Raw genomic sequence first — 20,676 nt, forward strand, 5'->3', positions numbered from 1 at the left:
CTGCTGTTTTGAGGTGAACAACATGACAAAAGTATATTATTTATTGGTTTTAGACTACTTGCAGCAATAAACAATGTTATAACCACCCATTTATGAATAATGCAACTAATCATTATCTATCAAATAGTGTAGATTCTATTGAAACCTACTTCCTCTGAGCTCAATGTTGCATCATGATTATTAGATTAGGCCTACACATTAAACATGCTTTAGACTGCTTGCCTGTCTCATGCACATCTGTGATAATGTTTGATTTTATTAAGCTAGATACTGTGATATTTACACATTTATCTTTCAGAGGAGGTCATCTGGAACTTGATCATGACTATGTGGTGGAGGAAAAAAGTGGAAGCACAAATAGATTTTATCAGTGTAAGCAACTTGTGTCAAACTCATTCCATGGGAGGCTGAATGTCTGCGGGTTCTCCTCCCTTGTACTTGATTGATGAATTAAGGTCACTAGTTAGTAAGGAAGTCCCCCTCATCTGCTCATCTTAATTGAAAGGAGAAACCAGTAGACACTAGGCCCTCCATGGAGTGAGTTTGACACCCCTGGTGTAAGCAGTTCATTATTGTTTTGTTAACAATCATACTTATATAAACAGGGGAAAAGGAAAGCTTTCAACATACTTTTACACTCAGGTGGAGCTGGCTGGAATTCTCCATTCTCACTGCAGGTTATGTATTTAGTTCCAACCAGAGTGTAATCCTTCTCACAGTCATATTGCACGACACTTCCATAGTCATACGTATCATCAGGTGGGACAACAGGCCCACCGTTGACAATGTTTGGGGGCTTTCCACACTTCACCACTGCAGATTAGAGCACAACAGCAGTTATGAAGAGATGATTCAGGCACATGCACAGAACTGTTAATGTTATCTTCACTTGACATGCTCCTTCAGATTACCAACCTTCACATACAGGAACTCTGCCATCCCAGCCTCCATCCATACAGGTCCTTACACCGCTGCCCACAAGCACATAGCTGAAAGATTAGACAATACGAGACACTTTTTACAACTTTGCTTTCAGGATAGTAAGGGTTTACAACAGAGACTGTTCACAGCTCTGATCAAAATAGTAATAACAGATAATACACCTGAAATTGAAAGACTTTTTGTTTAGCTTTTAGGGAGGGGAAGTTTGATTAAGGCCTATTTGGAAAAATCACTAAATTAGGCCAACAAATGAACAGCTTTGTGAAAATGTTGACATGTTAATTCTAAAAAATAAAAACATTCAATAACATCGAAGACTCAAGAAAGCACTGACCCAGTGTTACAGGTAGCAACTACCTGGTCTCCAAACAAGGTCCCCTCAGAGAGATTAAACTGGCCGTTCGTCACTTCTCCTGGGCTGCCACACGACTTCCCTGAAACAACCAGAGAAAACCAGTCAGATTTTCAAAATGACAGAGTGAGAAAGAGTTGAATGTTAGCACAAAACCGGTTCGAATTCCAGGCTAGTATTTCAATTCGATTTAAGGATGGGCAATGAATATATCAAGTTTCGAGTGGGTAAGTAAAAACTGGAAATATTTACAATATAGCACAACCTTCCAGAACAAAAATAAATACACGATTATATTACTTTCGCATTTCAGTTTCACTTCACTCCACACGCCAGCAGTGCAGGTGACTGGCGGAGACCATCCTGTACTGGCATATCCAATTGCACACTGAAAAGTGACTTTTGCGCCATCTACAAATGTCTCTTGCGTGATGAAGGCATCTGACAAAACCATGTTTGGCCCTCCTATGGGTCTGGTACAGTTTTTAGCTGAAAGAGGTGGAGACAAAATGGAATTCTATGTTAATGACCAAGATGAACAAATACAGGAGACAACATTTTCAATTCAACCCAAAAACTGTTGTAGTTTAAGCTTCAAACCACCATCTAGACAGAGAGAGATAAAAATAAATAGGATTCTATACAGAAATGACCCCACCTTGGACAGTGAGAACAATCAAGGCCAGCTGGACCATCCATATCGTCAAGGGCCAACAGATGTTAGAGGGCTGCATGACATATTATTTTCCTGTAACAAGCAGCAGCACAAAATTTCCTGGATTGGTTGGTTTGCTTGTACTGTACAGTTTTTTCAGATCGCCACCTACGCAGACGTAAATATCCACTTGCCGTAATCACGCTGTTGAGAAGGAAAAACACACACTGTCATACGAAATTATGATTACACTTGTATGGATGTTTACCCCAACACATGTTCATGTCATCATTGACATGACTACCAATATCTGTATGCTAGCTATGCTAACCAGCTTATACGAACGGGAGTTAGCATTTAGCATTCACTTCTAAATCTGAAAAAGGGACAACTTCTATGTTATACAGTGAAAAACAGCCCAATGCACTATACTCTGCTAAAAAAAAATAAAGGGAACACTTAAACAACACAATGTAACTCCAAGTCAATCACACTTCTGTGAAATCAAACTGTCCACTTAGGAAGCAACACTGACAATAAATTTCACATGCTGTTGTGCAAATGGAAGACAACAGGTGGAAATTATAGGCAATTAGCAAGACACCCCCAATAAAGGAGTGGTTCTGCAGGTGGTGACCACAGACCACTTCTCAGTTTCTATGCTTCCTGGCTGATGTTTTGGTCACTTTTGAATGCTGGCGGTGCTTTCACTCTAGTGGTAGCATGAGATGGAGTCTACAACCCACACAAGTGGCTCAGGTAGTGCAGCTCATCCAGGATGGCACATCAATGCGAGCTGTGGCAAGAAGGTTTGCCGTGTCTGTCAGCATAGTGTCCAGAGCATGGAGGCGCTACCAGGAGACAGGCCAGTACATCAGGAGCCGTGGAGGAGGCCGTAGGAGGGCAACAACCCAGCAGCAGGACCGCTACCTCCACCTTTGTGCGAGGAGGAGCAGGAGGAGCACTGCCAGAGCCCTGCAAAATGACCTCCAGCAGGCCACAAATGTGCATGTGTCTGCTCAAACAGTCAGAAACAGACTCCATGAGGGTGGTATGAGGGCCCGACGTCCACAGGTGGGGGTTGTGCTTACAGCCCAACACCGTGCAGGACATTTGGCAAATTCGCCACTGGCGCCATGTGCTCTTCACAGATGAAAGCAGGTTCACAATGACTACGTGACAGTCTGGAGACACCGCGGAGAACCTTCTGCTGCCTGCAACATCCTCCAGCATGACCGGTTTGGCGGTGGGTCAGTCATGGTGTGGGGTGGCATTTCTTTGGGGGGGCCGCACAGCCCTCCATGTGCTCGCCAGAGGTAGCCTGACTGCCATTAGGTACCGAGATGAGATCCTCAGACCCTTTGTAAGACCATATGCTGGTGCGGTTGGCCTGGGTTCCTCCTAATGCAAGACAATGCTAGACCTCATGTGGCTGGAGTGTGTCAGCAGTTCCTGCAAGAGGAAGGCATTGATGCTATGGACTGGCCTGCCCGTTCCCCAGACCTGAATCCAATTGAGCACATCTGGGACATCATGTCTCGCTCCATCCACCAACGCCACGTTGCACCACAGACTGTCCAGGAGTTGGCGGATGCTTTAATCCAGGTCTGGGAGGAGATCCCTCAGGAGACCATCCACCACCTCATCAGGAGCATGCCCAGGCATTGTAAGGAGGTCATACAGGCACGTGGAGGACACACACACTACTGAGCCTCATTTTGACTTGTTTTAAGGACATTACATCAAAGTTGGATCAGCCTGTAGTGTGGTTTTCCACTTTAATTTTGAGTGTGAATCCAAATCCAGACCTCCATGGGTTGATCAATTTGATTTCCATTGATAATTTGTGTGATTTTGTTGTCAGCACATTCAACTATGTAAAGAAAAAAGTATTTAATAACAATATTTCATTCATTCAGATCTAGGATGTGTTATTTTAGTGTTCCCTTTATTTTTTTGAGCAGTGTATATAGACCAAATTATGTGGACAACCATACAAATGAGTGGATTCGGCTATTTCAGCCACACTTGTTGCTGACGGTTAATAAAATCGAGTGTACAGCAATGCAACCTTTATAGACAAACATTAGCAGCCTTACGGAAAAGCTCAGTGACTTTCAACGTGGCACTGTCATAGGATGCCACATTTCAAACAAGTCAGTTTGTCAAATTTCTGCCATTGGACTCAGTGGCAACACGTTCTCTGGAGTGATGAAACATGCTTCACCATCTGGCAGTCCGACGGTCAAATCTGGGTTTGGCGGATGCCAGGAGAAAGATACCTGCCCAAATGCATAGTGTCAACTGTAAAGTTTAGTGGACGGGGCTGTTTTCCTGGTTCGGGCTTAGCCCCTTAGTTCCAGTGAAGGGAAATCTTAACGCTATAGCATAAAATTAAATTCCGGACAATTCTGTGCTTCCAACTTTGTGACAACCGTTTGGGAAAGACCCTTTCCTGTTCCAGCATGAGGAATGCCTCCGTGCACAAAGAGAGGTCCATACAGAAAGCGTGTCGAGATCGGTGTGGAAGAACTTGACTGGCCCGCACAGAGCCCTGACCTCATCCCCATCGAACACCTTTGGGACCGTATAATAACCGTATGTCGCAAATAAGCCATAAATGTTTTTGTTGACCAGATTCAACACTCCATACAAAAAGTCATTTTTTGGTGAGCGAAAAATCGCCACCTGCTGGAGGGAGACAGATTCTCCACTGAGTTGGGCCCCTCTCTTTGGGTGCGTTCGTAAATTTACTCTGTTATCTACTACCATTTCAGATAACTCTCATCTGAGTCTGCCAGAGCACAAGAATGCGTAACACCAGTTGAATGTCAGCAAACGTTGGCAAAAAAACTTAATTCAAATTGTTGCCAGCAGTACAGTTACAACGCTCTAGATAACATGAAAACAGTCTAATCAGCTCTGCTAGTGCGAGTAAAATTGTCAGTGTGCAGTGTTCTCTCGGTGTCTGGAAGTAGCTAGCAAGCTAGCCAACTTTTGCCAGTTAGCTTGGGTGCTTAAGCGACGTCAGGTCAGAATGGTCGAATCAACCCCACTTCTCGGCCAGAGCAGCCAGTGTGCACTCACGAGTAGGCTGGCCAATGGAACAAGTCAAAATTCACCCAAGGATGAAAAACAGCCAAAGAACGTTGAACAATGACTGTTCTGGCTGTTTAAAAATCGGTCTGAAGAAGAAAATCATTAACCATGGAGCAGAAACATTTTGAATTTGATGGCTATGTGCCAGCCATTGCTAATACTGTGACACGGAACCCAAACCGGCTGCGTGCGTGCGTGCGCCATCGTGCATGTATTTGGCCCCCCACAACAAATGCGATCATGACACGCAGGTTAAAATCTCAAAAACTCAACCAATTACATTAAATTTGGGGACAGATCAAAAGGCATTAAACATGTATGGCAATTTAGTTAGCTAGCTTGCAACGGCAACTAATTTGTCCTATTTAGCTAGCTTGCTGTTGCTAGCTCATTTGTCCTGGGATAAACATTGAATTGTTATTTTACATGAAATGCACAAGGTCCTTTACTCCGACAATTAATCCACACATAAAACAGTCAATCGAATCATTTCTAGTCATCTCTCCTCCTTCCAGGCTTTTTCATCTTTGAACTTAACTTAAACTCACCCCCTTCCGTACAAATGTGCACAACCGCAACATTCAAACGAGGCTACAAAGAAAACTAATGGGACTGTAGCGACTGTGTTGACGTCAAAATCTGGGGTGTGAACTAGGTTTCTACTCAAGCGTTGATCAACATGGTAATGGCACTATAGTATTGGAGAAAAGTTGAAAAAAACTGACCCTCCGTTACATCATGACGTGTCATGTCGTAACGTACAGCACGCATAAAGCAACTATTTCTGTCTTACGATCTCCATCCACCAGGTGTAGCACAGTCATTTTTTGTGTCATCGCTGCATGCAATCATCATTCCCAAAGTCTCTGTTTACTTCTAAGATCACTTTAGCACCGCACTAAAGCCCGATTCAAATTCGACACAAACCTTCAAATAGGTATGTATTCACACATTATATAAACTCTTTATAGTGTTTTATTTACATTTAGAGGCGATTAGGTGACGAGTTGGACAGATCGAGTGAAAAAAAGCAATTTTCCCACACAACATCTCTCCTTTTCACTATCACGCATTAGTTTCGCTTCCCCACCTGCCATTTTTTAAAAGACCCGACGCGGCTCATTGCCTGCTTGAATTATGCAGAAACAGGCAGCGTTTAGGTCATGTAATTGAATCTGTTGGAAAGGGGAGAAATTGTGCTTCACAATGGTATTGACATTACAGTTGATCTGGAAGTATTACGTTTTTAGGGCGCTAAAATAAGGGCAATTATACGGACCAAGGCGATGTACGAGTTTACGTTATATGGTGATTGGCATCTAAACTTTCATAGCATTACCACTACAACGGCACAACAGTTAGTCTTTCAATCACCCAAGTGGGTATAACCAATGAGGAGATGGCACATGGGTACCTGCTTCTATAAACTAATGAGGAGATGGGGAAAGGCAGGACTTGCACCGCGATAAGCGTCAGAAATAGGAATTACTATTTTAGCCCTTGGCAACACAGACGCTCGTTGGCGCAATAATTGAGCAACAATAATTGCACACAAAGTAGACTACACTTGTCAATAATAAGGTAGCTGAGGAAAGCATAAAGGTCTAAACGCCAACAATAGCGAGGCAGGCATTGTGACACAGAACAATCGGCTGGGAATAGAATATTCGGCAGGCGAGTCCAATAGAACTAATGAGCTGGCAGGGTGAAAAATGCACTAAATTGGACATGTATTTTTCGCGATTTACTATAGAACTACGGCAAGCAGCTGGGACATAGTAATATTACTTAATTAACTGTGTTCCACGACGCATGCAATTAAATCTATTTTTATAAAAGCGTTACAAATGGAATGTGTCCAGCCTATACACAGGTAGCTTCACTGACCAAAGTATTCGCAACCTAACTCCACCGTGATGCTAACGGTACCAACAGCTAACTAATTAGCCAGGCTAGCAAAACCGTAGTCAAATAATATGTATCTACTGCGTTACATAGCTTTGTTATTTTGTATTTTCGTGATTTTATTGAAAATAGTTCAGCAATATGGCACGAGGGGTGTGACATGTTATAGCCAAAAGAGAACAGCAATGGCGTATTGTAGGCACTAACTCCGCCATGCCATGTTTCGTTGGGAAAAGCCTATAGACAGAGAGGAAGAGGTATTGTGTTTGTAAATTCACTCTGGAGTTCGAGTGCGCTCTGGGCGTTCGTAAATTCAGAGCGTTGTCAATTGTCCATTTGTAAATTCTGAGCGTTTTCGCTCTCTAACTAGTCGTATTTGATCAACTCCATTGATGCCTAGTTTGAGGAAACACTCGGATATTGTAGCTGGATCAGCTTGCTACCGTGTTAGTGTCCATTGCTAGCAGGCACTCGCTCTAATTTCCAATAATGATCATCTATGATATTTGGAAGTCTTACCTTATTGTTCAAATGGTCTGTCCACTTTCTTCAAAAACCTGTTCCGTCGAATATTTATTCTAACTCACTGTTCTGGCTTCTTCTTCTATGCTATCATGGCAGTCCGCAAACAATCGACAATCGTTTAAGTGCATGCCGCCACCTACTGGGCTGGAATGTACGATCAATCATGATCTGCCCAATTCTGTACTACCATGAAAATAAAATCGAAACCCAAATACCCCCCCCCCCCCAAAAAAAATCCACCTCCCCAACACCCCTACCCCATTCAACTGTATATATATATATATATATATATATATATATATATCATGCTGAAACACTCCCCCTTAGAATTGTTCAGCTTGTCAACAACCATTTCAACAGTAAACATCTGTTACCCCCAATATCTATTTTGTCGTCTCAACAATAACCTTCAAGCTGGCATTTCTGCTTTCCACAATGGAGTCGTATTGATAACCTTAACAATAAAGCTAGTCAACTTTATTCATTATCAAAGTGTCCTTTGACACTGCACGTTCATGAGCACAAGATTTCTGAACAGGCCTCCAAACCATGCCAGGACCAGCAGAAACACCAGTCCCAACATTAGGTCCACTTACTACAGGAGCAGCCATGGAAGCTCATAATGTAAAAAATATATATACAGAAATTAATCAAAATCAAACTTTGTCACATGCGCCAAATACAACAAGTGTAACCTTACTTTTAAATGTTCTTTATTTAACTAGGCAAGTCAGTTAAGAACAAATTCTTATTTTCAATGATGCCTAGGAACAATGGGTTAACTGCCTTGTTCAGGGGCAGAAGAACAGATTTTTACCTTGTCAGCTCAGGGATTTGATCTTGCAACTTTCCAGTTACTAGTCCAACGCTCTAACCACTAGGCTACCTGCAAGCCCTTAACCAGTAAACAGTGCAGTCCACACTGTAGTCTTACAGCAACTGCTTACGATATATCATGACTAATTCTATACCTCTGAGCCTCTCTGCACCTGGCATCCACCAAATGCTGCACTGTTCCACCCCCATAATTACAACGCTTAACCTTCACACCTGGCACAGCTTTTACTTCCTTTACATTGAACAGCTACATGTCCCATTCTTTTGCATTTATAACACTAATGGGGATGGGACAAATGATCTGACATTGAATTGAAGGAATCCTATATGTACTTTCCCAGGCAAAACCTTCTTAAACCTCAGCAGCACTGATAGGCTTTCACTTCTTTGACCTTCTTTCCTACAGACTAATATTTTGGCCTGAATCACTCTTTCTCCATTTTTTTTCTTAAATATCATCTATGGACATATATTGGTACCTCAGTGATGACTCGCCTCAATCTAGCATAAGCACCAGGGACATGGCTTTTAATCTTCTTCCCATTAAGCTTTTCCATTTTCAGAAACTTCTCTTGCTGAGCCTGGCTACCACAAAATGTTAACAATATACCATTTCCAATTAACCAAGCTAATTTCACTTCATCTACAGCATTAGTTAGGGTGTAAGTGAGGCCCTGTGGTCTCATCAAACACTATCACTACTTTTCACTCCAACACATCATTACTTTTGCTTCCTACCTTGGCCCTCTTTATGCGTTTGTTTTACTATGATCTCTCTTCTACCGGTCTTAATATTATTTTTTTATATAACTAGGCAAGTCAGTTAAGAACAAACTCTTATTTACAATGACAGCCTACCCCAGCAGCGCTGGGCCAATTGTGCACCGCCCTATGGGACTCGGCCAGATGTGATACAACCTGGATTCGAACCAGGGACTGGCGCCTCTTGCACTGAGATACAGTGTCTTTGACTGCTGCACCACTCAGGAGCCCATTCCAACCTTTCCGGCCCTTGACCTTCATCCTCCCGCTCCATACCATCAGGACTGACACCCATATTGTTGGCATTTCAACACAGCTGTTACGTCACCAACTTTTTCCAAATGACATCTGCACTATTCGCCGCCATTTCCGACCGGTGGCTCCTTCTTCTTTAAAGTTTTATGGCAGACTGCACCCATTGGTGTATTGCTGCCACCTACTGTACAGCTATTGAACAAAAAAAGTTGAAAATCCATTGCGGGAAACGGGGTGGGGAATACCACCATTTTATACGATACAAAAATAAAATAAATCCCAAAAGGCCCCACCCTACTCCTTCAGTGATAATCCAAATCACATCCCTACACAGGCTCAAGGGCCTGTGTGGACGGAACATTCATCGACAGGATTCCTTGTAATGCCTCTGCTGTTAAATCCCTGAGTCCCAAAAAACTTTCAGCCGCGCTTACAACGATGCCTATTTTCTAAGATTTCTTTATTTGCGCTGTGCGGTTTATAACTAATGCAATAAATTATACAAAGTCCACCTTTAACATGCAACATGTCAGGATCCTGTTGGCGAGTAACATTTACTGATGTCTCTAATCCAACATAACCTCACATAACCCAAATATATGTACGAAGGGAGAGACTTCTTCAAAGAACAAAATAATGAATGGAGTGGGTTTCCTCACTCCATCCACCATACGGGTCAGTCGGCATGCACCAACCACTGCATCTACTGTTCTCTCAGATAACTTCAGAACAAACTTCTTTTCAAAAATTTTTGTTTTGGGTGGGGGACTCTTGTTCCATGTAGTGAATCTGTTATTCAATGCGTTTGGATGGGCTAACATTTTTTATCAAATACTTTATTCATATATACAGTGCATTAAAGTATTCAGATCCCTTAACTATTTCCACATTTTGTTACGTTAGTTTTATTCTAAAAATTGATTAAATCATTTTTTCTCATCAAGCTACACACAATACTCCATAATGACAAAGCAAAAACAGGTTTTGAGTTTTTTTTTTGCAGAAATATTACATTTTACATAAGTATTCGAGGCAGGTAGCCGGAAGGTTGCTAGATCGAATCCCTGAGCTTACAAGGTAAAAATCTGTCGTTCTGCCCCTGAACAAGGCACTTACCCCACTGTTCCTAGGCTGTCATTGTAAATACGAATTTGTTCTTAACTGGCTTGCCTAGTTAAATATTTTTTTTAAAATTCAGACCCTTTACTAAGTACTTTGTTGAGCCTTGAGTCTTCTTGGGTATAAGGCTACAAGCTTGGCACACCTGTATTTGAGGAGTTTCTCCCATTCTTCTCTTCATATCCTCTCAAGCTCTGTCAGGATGGGGAGTGTCGCTGCACAGCTATTTTCAGGTCTCTACAGAGATGTTCGATCAAGGTCTGGCTGGGCCACTCAAGGACAAACAGATTTGTCCCGAAGCCACTCCTGCGTTGTCTTGGCTGTGTGCTTAGGGTCATTGTCCTGTTGGAAGGTGAACCTTCGCCACATTCTGAGGTCCTGAGCACTCTGGAGCAGATTTTCATCAAGGATCACTCTGTACTTTGCTCCGTTCATCTTTTTCCCTGAAAAACATCCCCGCAGCATGATGCTGCCAGCACGATACTTCACTGTAGGGATGGTGCCAGGTTTCCTCCAGATGTGACGCTTGGCAAAAAGTTCTTTAGGTTCCTTTTGGCAAACTCCAAGCAGGCTGTCATGTGCCTTTTACTGAGGAGTGGCTTCCATCTGGCCACGCTACCATAAAGGTCTGATTGGTGGAGTGCTGGGTTAGGGTTAACAACAACGCTCTGCCAGAGTGACCATTGGGTTCTTAGTCACTTTGCTGACCAAGGCCCTTCTCCCCCGATTGCTAAGTTGGCCAGCTCTAGGTGGTTCCATTTAAGAATGATGGAGGACACTGTTCTTGGGGACCTTCAATGACACAGAAATGTTTTGGTACACTTCCACAGATCTGTGCCTCGACACAATCCTGTCTCAGAGCTCTATGGAAAATTCCTACAACCGCATGGCTTGGTTTTTGCTCTGACATGCACTGTCAACTGTGGGACCTTATATAAACAGGTGTGTGGCTTTCCAGATCATGTTCAATCAATTGAATTTACCACAGGTGGACTCCAATCAAGTTGTAGAAACATCTCAAGGATGATCAATGGAAACAGGATGCACCTGAGTTCAGTTTCGAGTCTAATAGCAAAGGGTCTGAATACTTATGTAAATAAGGTATGTTTTTTTTTTTATACATTTGCAAACATTTTAAAAACCTGTTTATGCTTTGTCATTATGGGGTATTGTGTGTTGACTGACAAGGATTTTTTTTTTACTTAATCCTTTTTTTAATAAGGCTGTAACGAAACAAAATGTGGGGAAAGTCCTGCGTCGCCGGGGTAGGCCGTCATTGTAAATAAGAATCTGTTCTTAACTGACTTGCCTAGTTAAATATAGGTGAAATGTTAAAAAAAAATAAAGATCTGTTTGTCATATATGATAGAATAGGTTTAAAAACAACAGCTGCATATGCATTTTTGCCAAAACATATGGCATGCAATACAATCTTCTCTAAAAACAGTTGTACAATGGGCTCTGCAATAAGATAACCAGTTTGGTGGGCTTGCATAATGTTGAATGCATTGGAATATATGATAACGAGCCTATAGGATTATAGAAAAAGCAGCTGGGTAAATTAATGTTAGAGTTTCAAATGCTAGATGTTCAGTGACTGAGTATATTTATGTGGTTAAATGATTAACATTCCTACTAATCTTCTAGAAGTTGACGGTGCCCACACCGTCCTCAGAACAGCATCAGTGTTGCAGTTCTTTACAAAACCAGTGCGCCTGGCACCTACTATTATACCCCGTTCAAAGGCACATCTTTTGTCTTGCCCATTCACCCTCTGAATGGCACGTCTCAATTGTCTAAAAATTCCTTCTTTAACCTCTCTTCTCTCCTTCATCTACACTGATTGTAATGGATTTAACAAGTAACATCAACAAGAGATGATAGATTTCACCTGGATTAACCTGGTCAGTCTATGTAATGGAAAGAGCAGGTGTTCATAATGTTTTGTACACTCAGTGTATATCAACTGCCGTGAAGAGCACAATCTTACAATGTTGCAGTCCAGAAACAAGAGCTTTAAATCTATGCCAAAAGCATGGGCCTCTGATGGAGACTGTAGAACTGTCATCAATGCATGCTTCAGTATTCCCCCTTCTTTCTAGGAGCATGTGTGAGACCAGGCCCCATAGGCATATCGAAAGGATCCCACCCACCCTGGTCACCAATGTAACTGACCGATATAGAGAGAGACAATTGCCTTGTGTGGTCCAGAGACGAGATCTCTACCGTCTATGGCAAAAGCCTGGGCTACTAACAGGGACAATAGAATTCTCCCCACTGCATGTTACAATTGTAAAGTAATCTCTTTGTCACCTGTTAAACTAAATCTACATTGAATTTAGTCTTCGAGATGTCTCACAAGTCTTCAACTGGCAGCTTCATTAAATAGTACCCGCGACCGGGAGGTCCATGGGGCGACGCACAATTGGCTAGCGTCGTCCGAGTTAGGGAGGGTTTGGCCAATAGGGATATCCTTGTCTCACTATTTTTTTCTTTCTTTCTTTTAAATACCCCCCCTTTTTCTCCCCAATTTCATGGTATCCAATTGTTTGTAGTTACTGTCTTGTCTCATCGCGCTCTAGCGACTCCTGTGGTGGGCAAGGCGCAGAGCGCGCTAACCAAGGTTGCCAGGTGCACGGTGTTTCCCCCGACACATTGGTGCGGCTGGCTTCCGGGTTGGATGCGCGCTGTGTTAAGAAGCAGTGTGGCTTGGTTGGGTTGTGTTTCGGAGGACGCATGGCTCTCGACCTTCATCTCTCCCGAGCCTGTACGGAAGTTGTAGCGATGAGACAAGACAGTAACTACAAACAATTGGATACCATGAAATTGGGGAGAAAAAGGGGGGGTATTTAAAATAAAGAAAGAAAAAAATAGTTCCCGCAAAACACCAGTCTCAACGTCAACAGTGAGAGGTGACTCCGGGATGCTGGCCTTCTAGGCAGAGTTCCTCTGTCCAGTGTCTGTGTTTTTTTGCCAGTCTGAGAGATGGCTTTTTCTTTGCAACTCTGCCTGGAAGGCCAGCATACCTGTGTCGCCTCTTCACTGTTGACTTTGAGACTGGTGTTTTGCGGGTACTATTTACTGAAGCTGCCAGTTGAGGACTTGTGAGGTGTCTCTTTCTCAAACTAGACACTCTAATGTACTTATCCTCTTGCTCAGTTGTGCACCGGGGCCTCCCACTCCTCTTTCTATTCTGGTTAGAGCCAGTTTGCGCTGTTCTGTGAAAGGAGTAGTACACAGCGTTGTACGAGATCTTCAGTTTCTTGGCAATTTCTAGCATGGAATAGCCTTCATTTCTCAGAACAAGAATATACTGACCAGTTTCAGAACAAAGGTCTTTGTTTCTGGCCATTTTGAGCCTGTAATCGAACCCACAAATGCTGATGCTACAGATACTCAACTAGACTAAAGAAGGCCAGTTTATTTGCTTCTTTAATCAGCACAACCATTTTCAGCTGTGCCAACATAATTGCAAAATGGTTTTGTAATGATCAATTAGCCTTTTTAAAATGATCAACTTGGATTAGCTAACACAACGTGCCATTGGAACACAGGAGTGATAGTTGCTGATAATGGGCTTCTGTACGCCTATGTAGATATTCCATTAAAAAAAGCTGCCGTTTCCAGCTACAATAGTCATTTACAACATTAACAATGTATACACTGTATTTCTGATCAATTTGATGTTATTTTAATGGACAATTTTTTTGTGCTTTTCTTTTAAAAACAAGGACATTTCTAAGTGACCCCAAACTTTTGAACGGGTTGTGTACATTCAGTAATCTTGCTCTGATTTGTCATCCTGAGGGTCCCAGAGATAAAATGTAGCATAGTTTTGTTTGATCAAATAAATGTTTATGTTCAAATGTAGGAACTGGGGTCTACAGTTTGACCCCACGGCTGTCTCTGGCTCCACACACACCCCTCCCGATAATCTAGATGTGAGAAAGTTGGTGTATAAGCTAATGATCCATCATTTATGACTTTCCTGGGGGTGTGTAAACTTATTTTTTTTAATGCCATAGCATTTTTGTTTGTTCTCTATAGTTACATTTTCAAGTATATATCAATTGACCAATTCGGCACGTTTGGGCAATCTTCTGGCAGACTTGATACAAAATAATGTATTCTTGTTGTATAGTAACTAGCTACCTAGCAAGCTAGATACGTTACAGTTGCTGCATTCTAATTTGGGAGTAATAGTAAACACCAGTGGTGTTTAGTAGCTAGATACGGAGAACTTGATTGGCAGACGTGATTAGCAGAGATGGTACCTGGATAGTAGTGATGGGCATTCCGAATCTTTCTGTGAGCTGGCTCATTTGGCTCTGTTCACACAAAAGAGCCGGATCATTTGTCTCCCAAACGATTCGTCGTTCAAAATGCTTCTGAATTTACCTAGAACCATGAAAAAAAAATAGCAAATCTCCAATGTCAGATCGTGAAATGCAAGTTCAAATACATTTTTACCTTGCCAGATTGTAAAAAGAATCAGCGTGGACCAGATTGAGGCGCTCCCCCCACAATTTATTGTTTCTGCAGTGAGGATTCACCTTCTTTAGATAATTATTTTGTAACTTTTCTGCAGAACAACGTTGTTTTCAGCTCAAACTGCAGTAGTAGCAGTATGCAAATCAGGGAACTAAATGAAAGGCTCTTTCACCAATGTGATTCTGTTCCCGACCTTCAACAAAAAGATCTGTTCAAAAAGAGCCATATGTTCATGAATGACCCATCACTACTGGATAGTACACAAGTTTTTATTGGTTTAAATCATGGGGAAAACTGTTATTTTACCCACCCATAACATATACTATCGCCGCATTGACCAGAGTTATATAAATATCATTTCTGAAGTGGATTACCCCTTTAAAGGTCAAATCCGATTGAGTGGACATCTGCAGTTAGGGTGCATAACTGAAAAGGGCCGATGTTAAGGGAATTTTTATCAATGATGACTAATTATGTATACATTTCAATCAGGACTGACTAATCAGAATACTATTATGTTACTGCATATGTACTAAACAGAATACTATTATGTTACTGTATATGTACTAATCAGAATACTATTATGTTACTGCATATGTACTAAACAGAATACTATTATGTTACTGTATATGTATGAATTTTCTTTTTAATCCTAGTACTGAATATAATGTGTGTAAATATAATCAAGAATTAGAACAATGACTGTCTGTTCCTTGGTAGAAATGAATGAACAATATCGCCAGACTGGCTAGAATGCTTATCTACACAGGCTGACCTTGGCTCTAGGCGAGGTGGGAAGGCATGAGAACTATAGAGCCTTTCTACCAGTGTCAAGAAGAGACGGAACATTTAGAAAGCGCTGACGTCATTTTCAGTTTAGAACCTGTGGTAAAATGTGTAATGAGCAGTACTCTTGAGAATAAACGCAGCTGGTTGATTCCAAAGGCTGGTCTCTGTCCATTTTATACCAATAAGGGTCTTACAACCCCTTATGAATTGACAGTGATTAATTTTAATTGGTTATTAAAACAGAGGAATTTAATTCCTGCAACAGCCGATGAGATTGAATCCCAGCCTTACTTTGGAAGTGTTTTTCCTTGTGAAACCTCTACTAGCCTACTGTACTCTACTGCCTATATGTTGCAAGCAAAAAATGTATCGTCGCATATACTGTATTTCCATGATGTATGACCATGTTTCCTTCCCTTCAGCTAAATAATAAAACATTATTCCCAAAGCAGTTCCAGGTTTGGCAAGATAACACAGACCAATCTGAGATGTGTAAATATCAGTTAAAGAACCAAGGACTGCCAAGACCCAAACACAGCATACTGTAACATTAACAATGGATGCTAGTTCAGTATTATGCATAGAGACAGATAGAGAACTCTATTGCCTAAAAGCCAGATTTTGTGTAACCGATGTGAAATGGCTAGCTAGTTTGCGGGGTGTGCGCTAATAGCATTTCAATTGGTGACATAACTCGCTCTGAGACCTTGAAGTAGTTGTTCCCCTTGCTCTGCAAGGGCCATGGCTTTTGTGGAGCGATGGGTAACAATGCTTTGAGGGTGGCTGTTGTCGATGTGTGCAGAGGGTCCCTGGTTCGAGCCCAGGTAGGGGCGAGGAGAGGGACGGAAGCTATACTGTTACATTTGCATGGGCAGCGTTATTGAGGACTTTCACCATTTTGAACTAGTCAACTGGGAAGGACTTCCTATGGGTTAAGGAAGGATCACATAATTCCATCCAGGTCACCGGGAGGGATCAGCCCATAGAGAATGCTAGAGAAAGCATCCCTATATAGTTCCCATTATGGTGTCCGTAAGCACATGGGAAGAACCATTCAGGCAGTCTTCATTTCGAAGTAGTCAATTTGTCATGATTAGCAGATCCCTCCTGATGACCCGGTTGGGCATGACTACAACAGGATTACTGGGATGGAACAGCCAATAAAGTTGGAAGTACCACCCAGTTGACTACATACAAATAGGGGAAGCACTCAATAGCACTGCCCATGCTAAAACTGCCTTTTGGCCACTAGAGGCATCTATCAATCTCTATGGATCATCCAAATAATTATACTTGTGTGTGAACATTCCACAACTGCAGGTGGCAGTAAATCACAAACCTTGGCTTTGTACCTGCTCAAACAACACACTTCAGGTGGCAGTATGCACACTTTAAGTTGGTTTACCAATTCATAGATGTAGAAGAAAACTGACTACTTCAAAATGGAGATGGTCTCAGTGGCACTGCCTATGCTCTCACAGATGCCATAATGGGAGAGATATCCCCTGCAATTTATCCAGAACGTCATAATCAGACAGATACAACGATGTTGACTACTTCAAGATGGAGCCCACCTGGTGTTCAACCTTCCAAAGTTCTCCCATGTCACCCTGCTCCTTCGCACAGTTCCTCCACTGGCTTTCAGTCAAAGCGTGCATGCACTACAAGACCATGGTGCTATACCTAAACCTTGAGCAACCTTTGATCTCTTGGCCCTTATGACTGAGAAGTTGTTGTCCCCTCTAGCTCACTGTAAGGGCTGGATTCAATCCATATCGCAGAAGATCTGTTAAAATGTAAAGGTAATTTGCGATTGAGCTGACATATGCAGTGTTTGCGTGAATGCGGTCTCCACAACCGCCGGAACATTGCCTTTAATTGTCAATTGCACTATTAAGCGGATTTTCAGCCATACGGATTGAATAGTGCGATAACTCAATCTGGATGAGAACACCGCTAAATTACAAATGTACATTTAGACACTAAGATGCGATGCCCAAGTCTATGGTATTAACATTAACCCGTGGAGAAAGATGGAGGTTTAATTGATTGGTACATTAACTTAATTTTAATCAAACAAGTGCAACAATCATTTGTTTCATAACTGGCTGCCCACAACATACTAGTTTAAAGTGGTTCCACACTGATAATTGAACAGGTTCCAGACAGACTAAAACCAAAGAGAAAGTACAGCATATAGGGACAGAGGTGAGATCCACAGAATACTTCATTTTCTGAATTCTGTGCTCCTCTGTTGGATATTGTAGTTTCAAAGATCAAATGAAAGATGACATTTATGGAAAAAGGATGAATATTGTCTTGTTTGGTTATGTTTAACACCGATCTGCTTACTTAGTAAGGTACATTGATCAGAATAAAGCCAATTCAAATGGACTAAATCAAATCAAATGTATTTATATAGCCCTTCGTACATCAGCTGATATCTCAAAGTGCTGTACAGAAACCCAGCCTAAAACCCCAAACAGCAAGCAATGCAGGTGTAGAAGCACAGTGGCTAGGAAAAACTCCCTAGAAAGGCCAATACCTAGGAAGAAACCTAGAGAGGAACCAGGCTGTGGGGTGGCCAGTCCTCTTCTGGCTGTGCCGGGTGGAGATTATAACAGAACATGGCCAAGATGTTCCAATGTTCATAAATGACCAGCATGGTCGAATAATAATAAGGCAGAACAGTTGAAACTGGAGCAGCAGCACAGTCAGGTGGAAGTTGAAACTGGAGCAGCAGCATGGCCAGGTGGACTGTACAATAGACACTGAACTCCAATATTGATTATAGTTTTATTTGCAACATCTAAACTTGCCCTACTAAATAAGAACCTGGTTTCATATATGAAGCAACCCCTAGTGTTATGAAAACAAGTGCTATTAGTTCTCACACAACATATTAAATCTGTTACTTTCATTAGGACAGCCTGTAAAAGAGCAATGGAATAAAAAGGGCAGTGGGAAATATCTGTCAAGATTATTTCTTTTATATTAAGGCTACAACTGCAGAATGTTTGGTATTTTGCCTTGATAAGGCATAGTGAAGAATCCAGAGCACGTTGAACATTCAAAATGCATTAAGCTGAGCCTGATTTTACCGAGAGCTACAGGTTTCCTGCCTATAGAACACCATGATCCAGTGGTCCTGTTGGAAGAGACTCTTGCAACATTTTCATTAAAACTTATTTACATTAAATTTACAAAACAAATATTTCATTGGCTTATCTACAGTAGAACTGCAAAATAATCGTGCAAATAAAGACCCCAAAGCTGTATCATGAGCAAGAGTCCTTGATCCCTCAAAGAACTTTTACAAAAAAAGTATAAAGCATCAATTCCTTTAGCATTCATTGTCTCCGGCGTTCCAAGAGTTATCCTAATAAATCCAAGATTTTCAGATTCACGTCACAATAACACAATTAAGACTTATCAATGACTAGAGCGAAACTTGGTGAAAGCCCATTGATTCTCATTGAACCAGATGTTCATGAGCTATAGGATCGGTTCAACACATCTGCAACCTGGTCTATCAAACCAGTGGTGGCCTTTGGTGGTATGACTTACATATAAAGACCTTGTGGGTCTTGTATGAAAATGTATGCACTCACTACTGTAAGTTGCTCTGGATAAGAGCATCAACTAAATTACAAATGTTTTGTTTATCTTAACAGAAATGATTTCCTTCAATTTATCCACCCCCCCCAGAGGTGGCAAAATTGGCTTTGTGAGGCAAGTTCACCCAGAAAAGCAGCGACCCTACATATGGGTGAATTTTAAAAATCAAATTTTAACATGAGAATGTTGCAATAAGTTAAATCAGGATCAGACTAGGAGTGATTTGTGAAGTACACTGGAAACATACAAGTAATCAAGTTAGGCCACTCCTTAAGCACAAGCTTCCAAATGGAAGTGAACCAATACATTCTTCATCGGGAGGTTTCTAATCATTGTGTAATAGAGATTCCTTTTAAAGTATATGAACCATTCCCGGTGTTTGGGAGGGTGGTAGATTCAGGGGACATCACAGCAGCCATTTTACTGTGACTCCTTCCTTCTCAATGAAGCAGGAGGAGACTGAGGTAAAGTAGAAGACTTGGCACTGAAAAATAAGAAAAAATACATTTCTTTATACACTGATAATAACCATCTGCCCAGCATTTTTTTTTTTTTACAAAACCAACGTGGACCTGTGGAGCACAAACAGGATAAATCTGTTGGACTTTGACACATATAATCACTGAACAGCTGCCACATGTCAGCTTGAAGCCAAGTTTGAGATCATTATGTTTCAGTTCAAGGTTCAAAAAGTCATCATGCTCACCATTCCAAATAAACATTTTGCATTATTCTAATTAATTCTCAATCACCCATCTTATCTCAAATTAAATCAGAATGTATGCTCATAAACACTGAGTTTTTAGTGGCCACATTTCCTGAGTAGCCACTGAGAGCTAACACAAAAACTCTAGTAATCATGACTATTTCTAGATGACCAGGTAGCCAAGCCCTCACAAAACCACCAGCTTTGCCCAATGCCCACCACCTGAGCGACTTCCCCGGCAAGTAGCCTAGCAGTTAAGAGTGTTGGGCCAGTAACCACCAGCTATACTGCTCGTTTTGTGCAATCCATGAATGTCAGTGTTCTGCCACAGTCAGCAAAGAGCCAGGATCTCAATCCCATTAAGCATGTCTGGGACCTCTGATGTTGGACTGTAATAGACTATAGTCTCTTCCTTGACTGATATTGTTATCCACATTGCTCATCATAAAAAAATAAAAAATGTTTTATAACATTAAAAGAATCTGCTGAAACTTACCAAGTACACCTCCAACATTGCCTACTATTTTCCCAGCATTGTCTGTAAATAAACAAACAGAAGGAAGGTGACATGAATTTGCAGTGAAGCTGAAATAACCGAAATACGCCTTGAAATCAAGAGAA

The 20,676-nt window shown here is 41.6% G+C and overlaps 1 protein-coding gene across 1 annotated transcript in view; it reads right to left on the reverse strand.

Moving 5' to 3' along the window:
- LOC109887655 (C4b-binding protein alpha chain-like) overlaps positions 1 to 20,676 on the reverse strand; it is a 51,410-nt gene that overhangs the window by 13,730 nt on the left and 17,004 nt on the right. Inside the window, exons 14-19 of the mRNA XM_031793328.1 lie at positions 20,552 to 20,593; positions 1,953 to 2,036; positions 1,595 to 1,783; positions 1,277 to 1,376; positions 916 to 989; positions 631 to 813 (exon numbers count right to left, since the gene is read on the reverse strand). Coding sequence (XP_031649188.1) covers positions 631 to 813; positions 916 to 989; positions 1,277 to 1,376; positions 1,595 to 1,783; positions 1,953 to 2,036; positions 20,552 to 20,593 — 672 coding nt within the window. The remainder of the gene's footprint in view (positions 1 to 630; positions 814 to 915; positions 990 to 1,276; positions 1,377 to 1,594; positions 1,784 to 1,952; positions 2,037 to 20,551; positions 20,594 to 20,676) is intronic.

Source organism: Oncorhynchus kisutch, linkage group LG17 (genome assembly GCF_002021735.2).
Source record: "Oncorhynchus kisutch isolate 150728-3 linkage group LG17, Okis_V2, whole genome shotgun sequence".
NCBI classification, from domain to species: domain Eukaryota; kingdom Metazoa; phylum Chordata; class Actinopteri; order Salmoniformes; family Salmonidae; genus Oncorhynchus; species Oncorhynchus kisutch.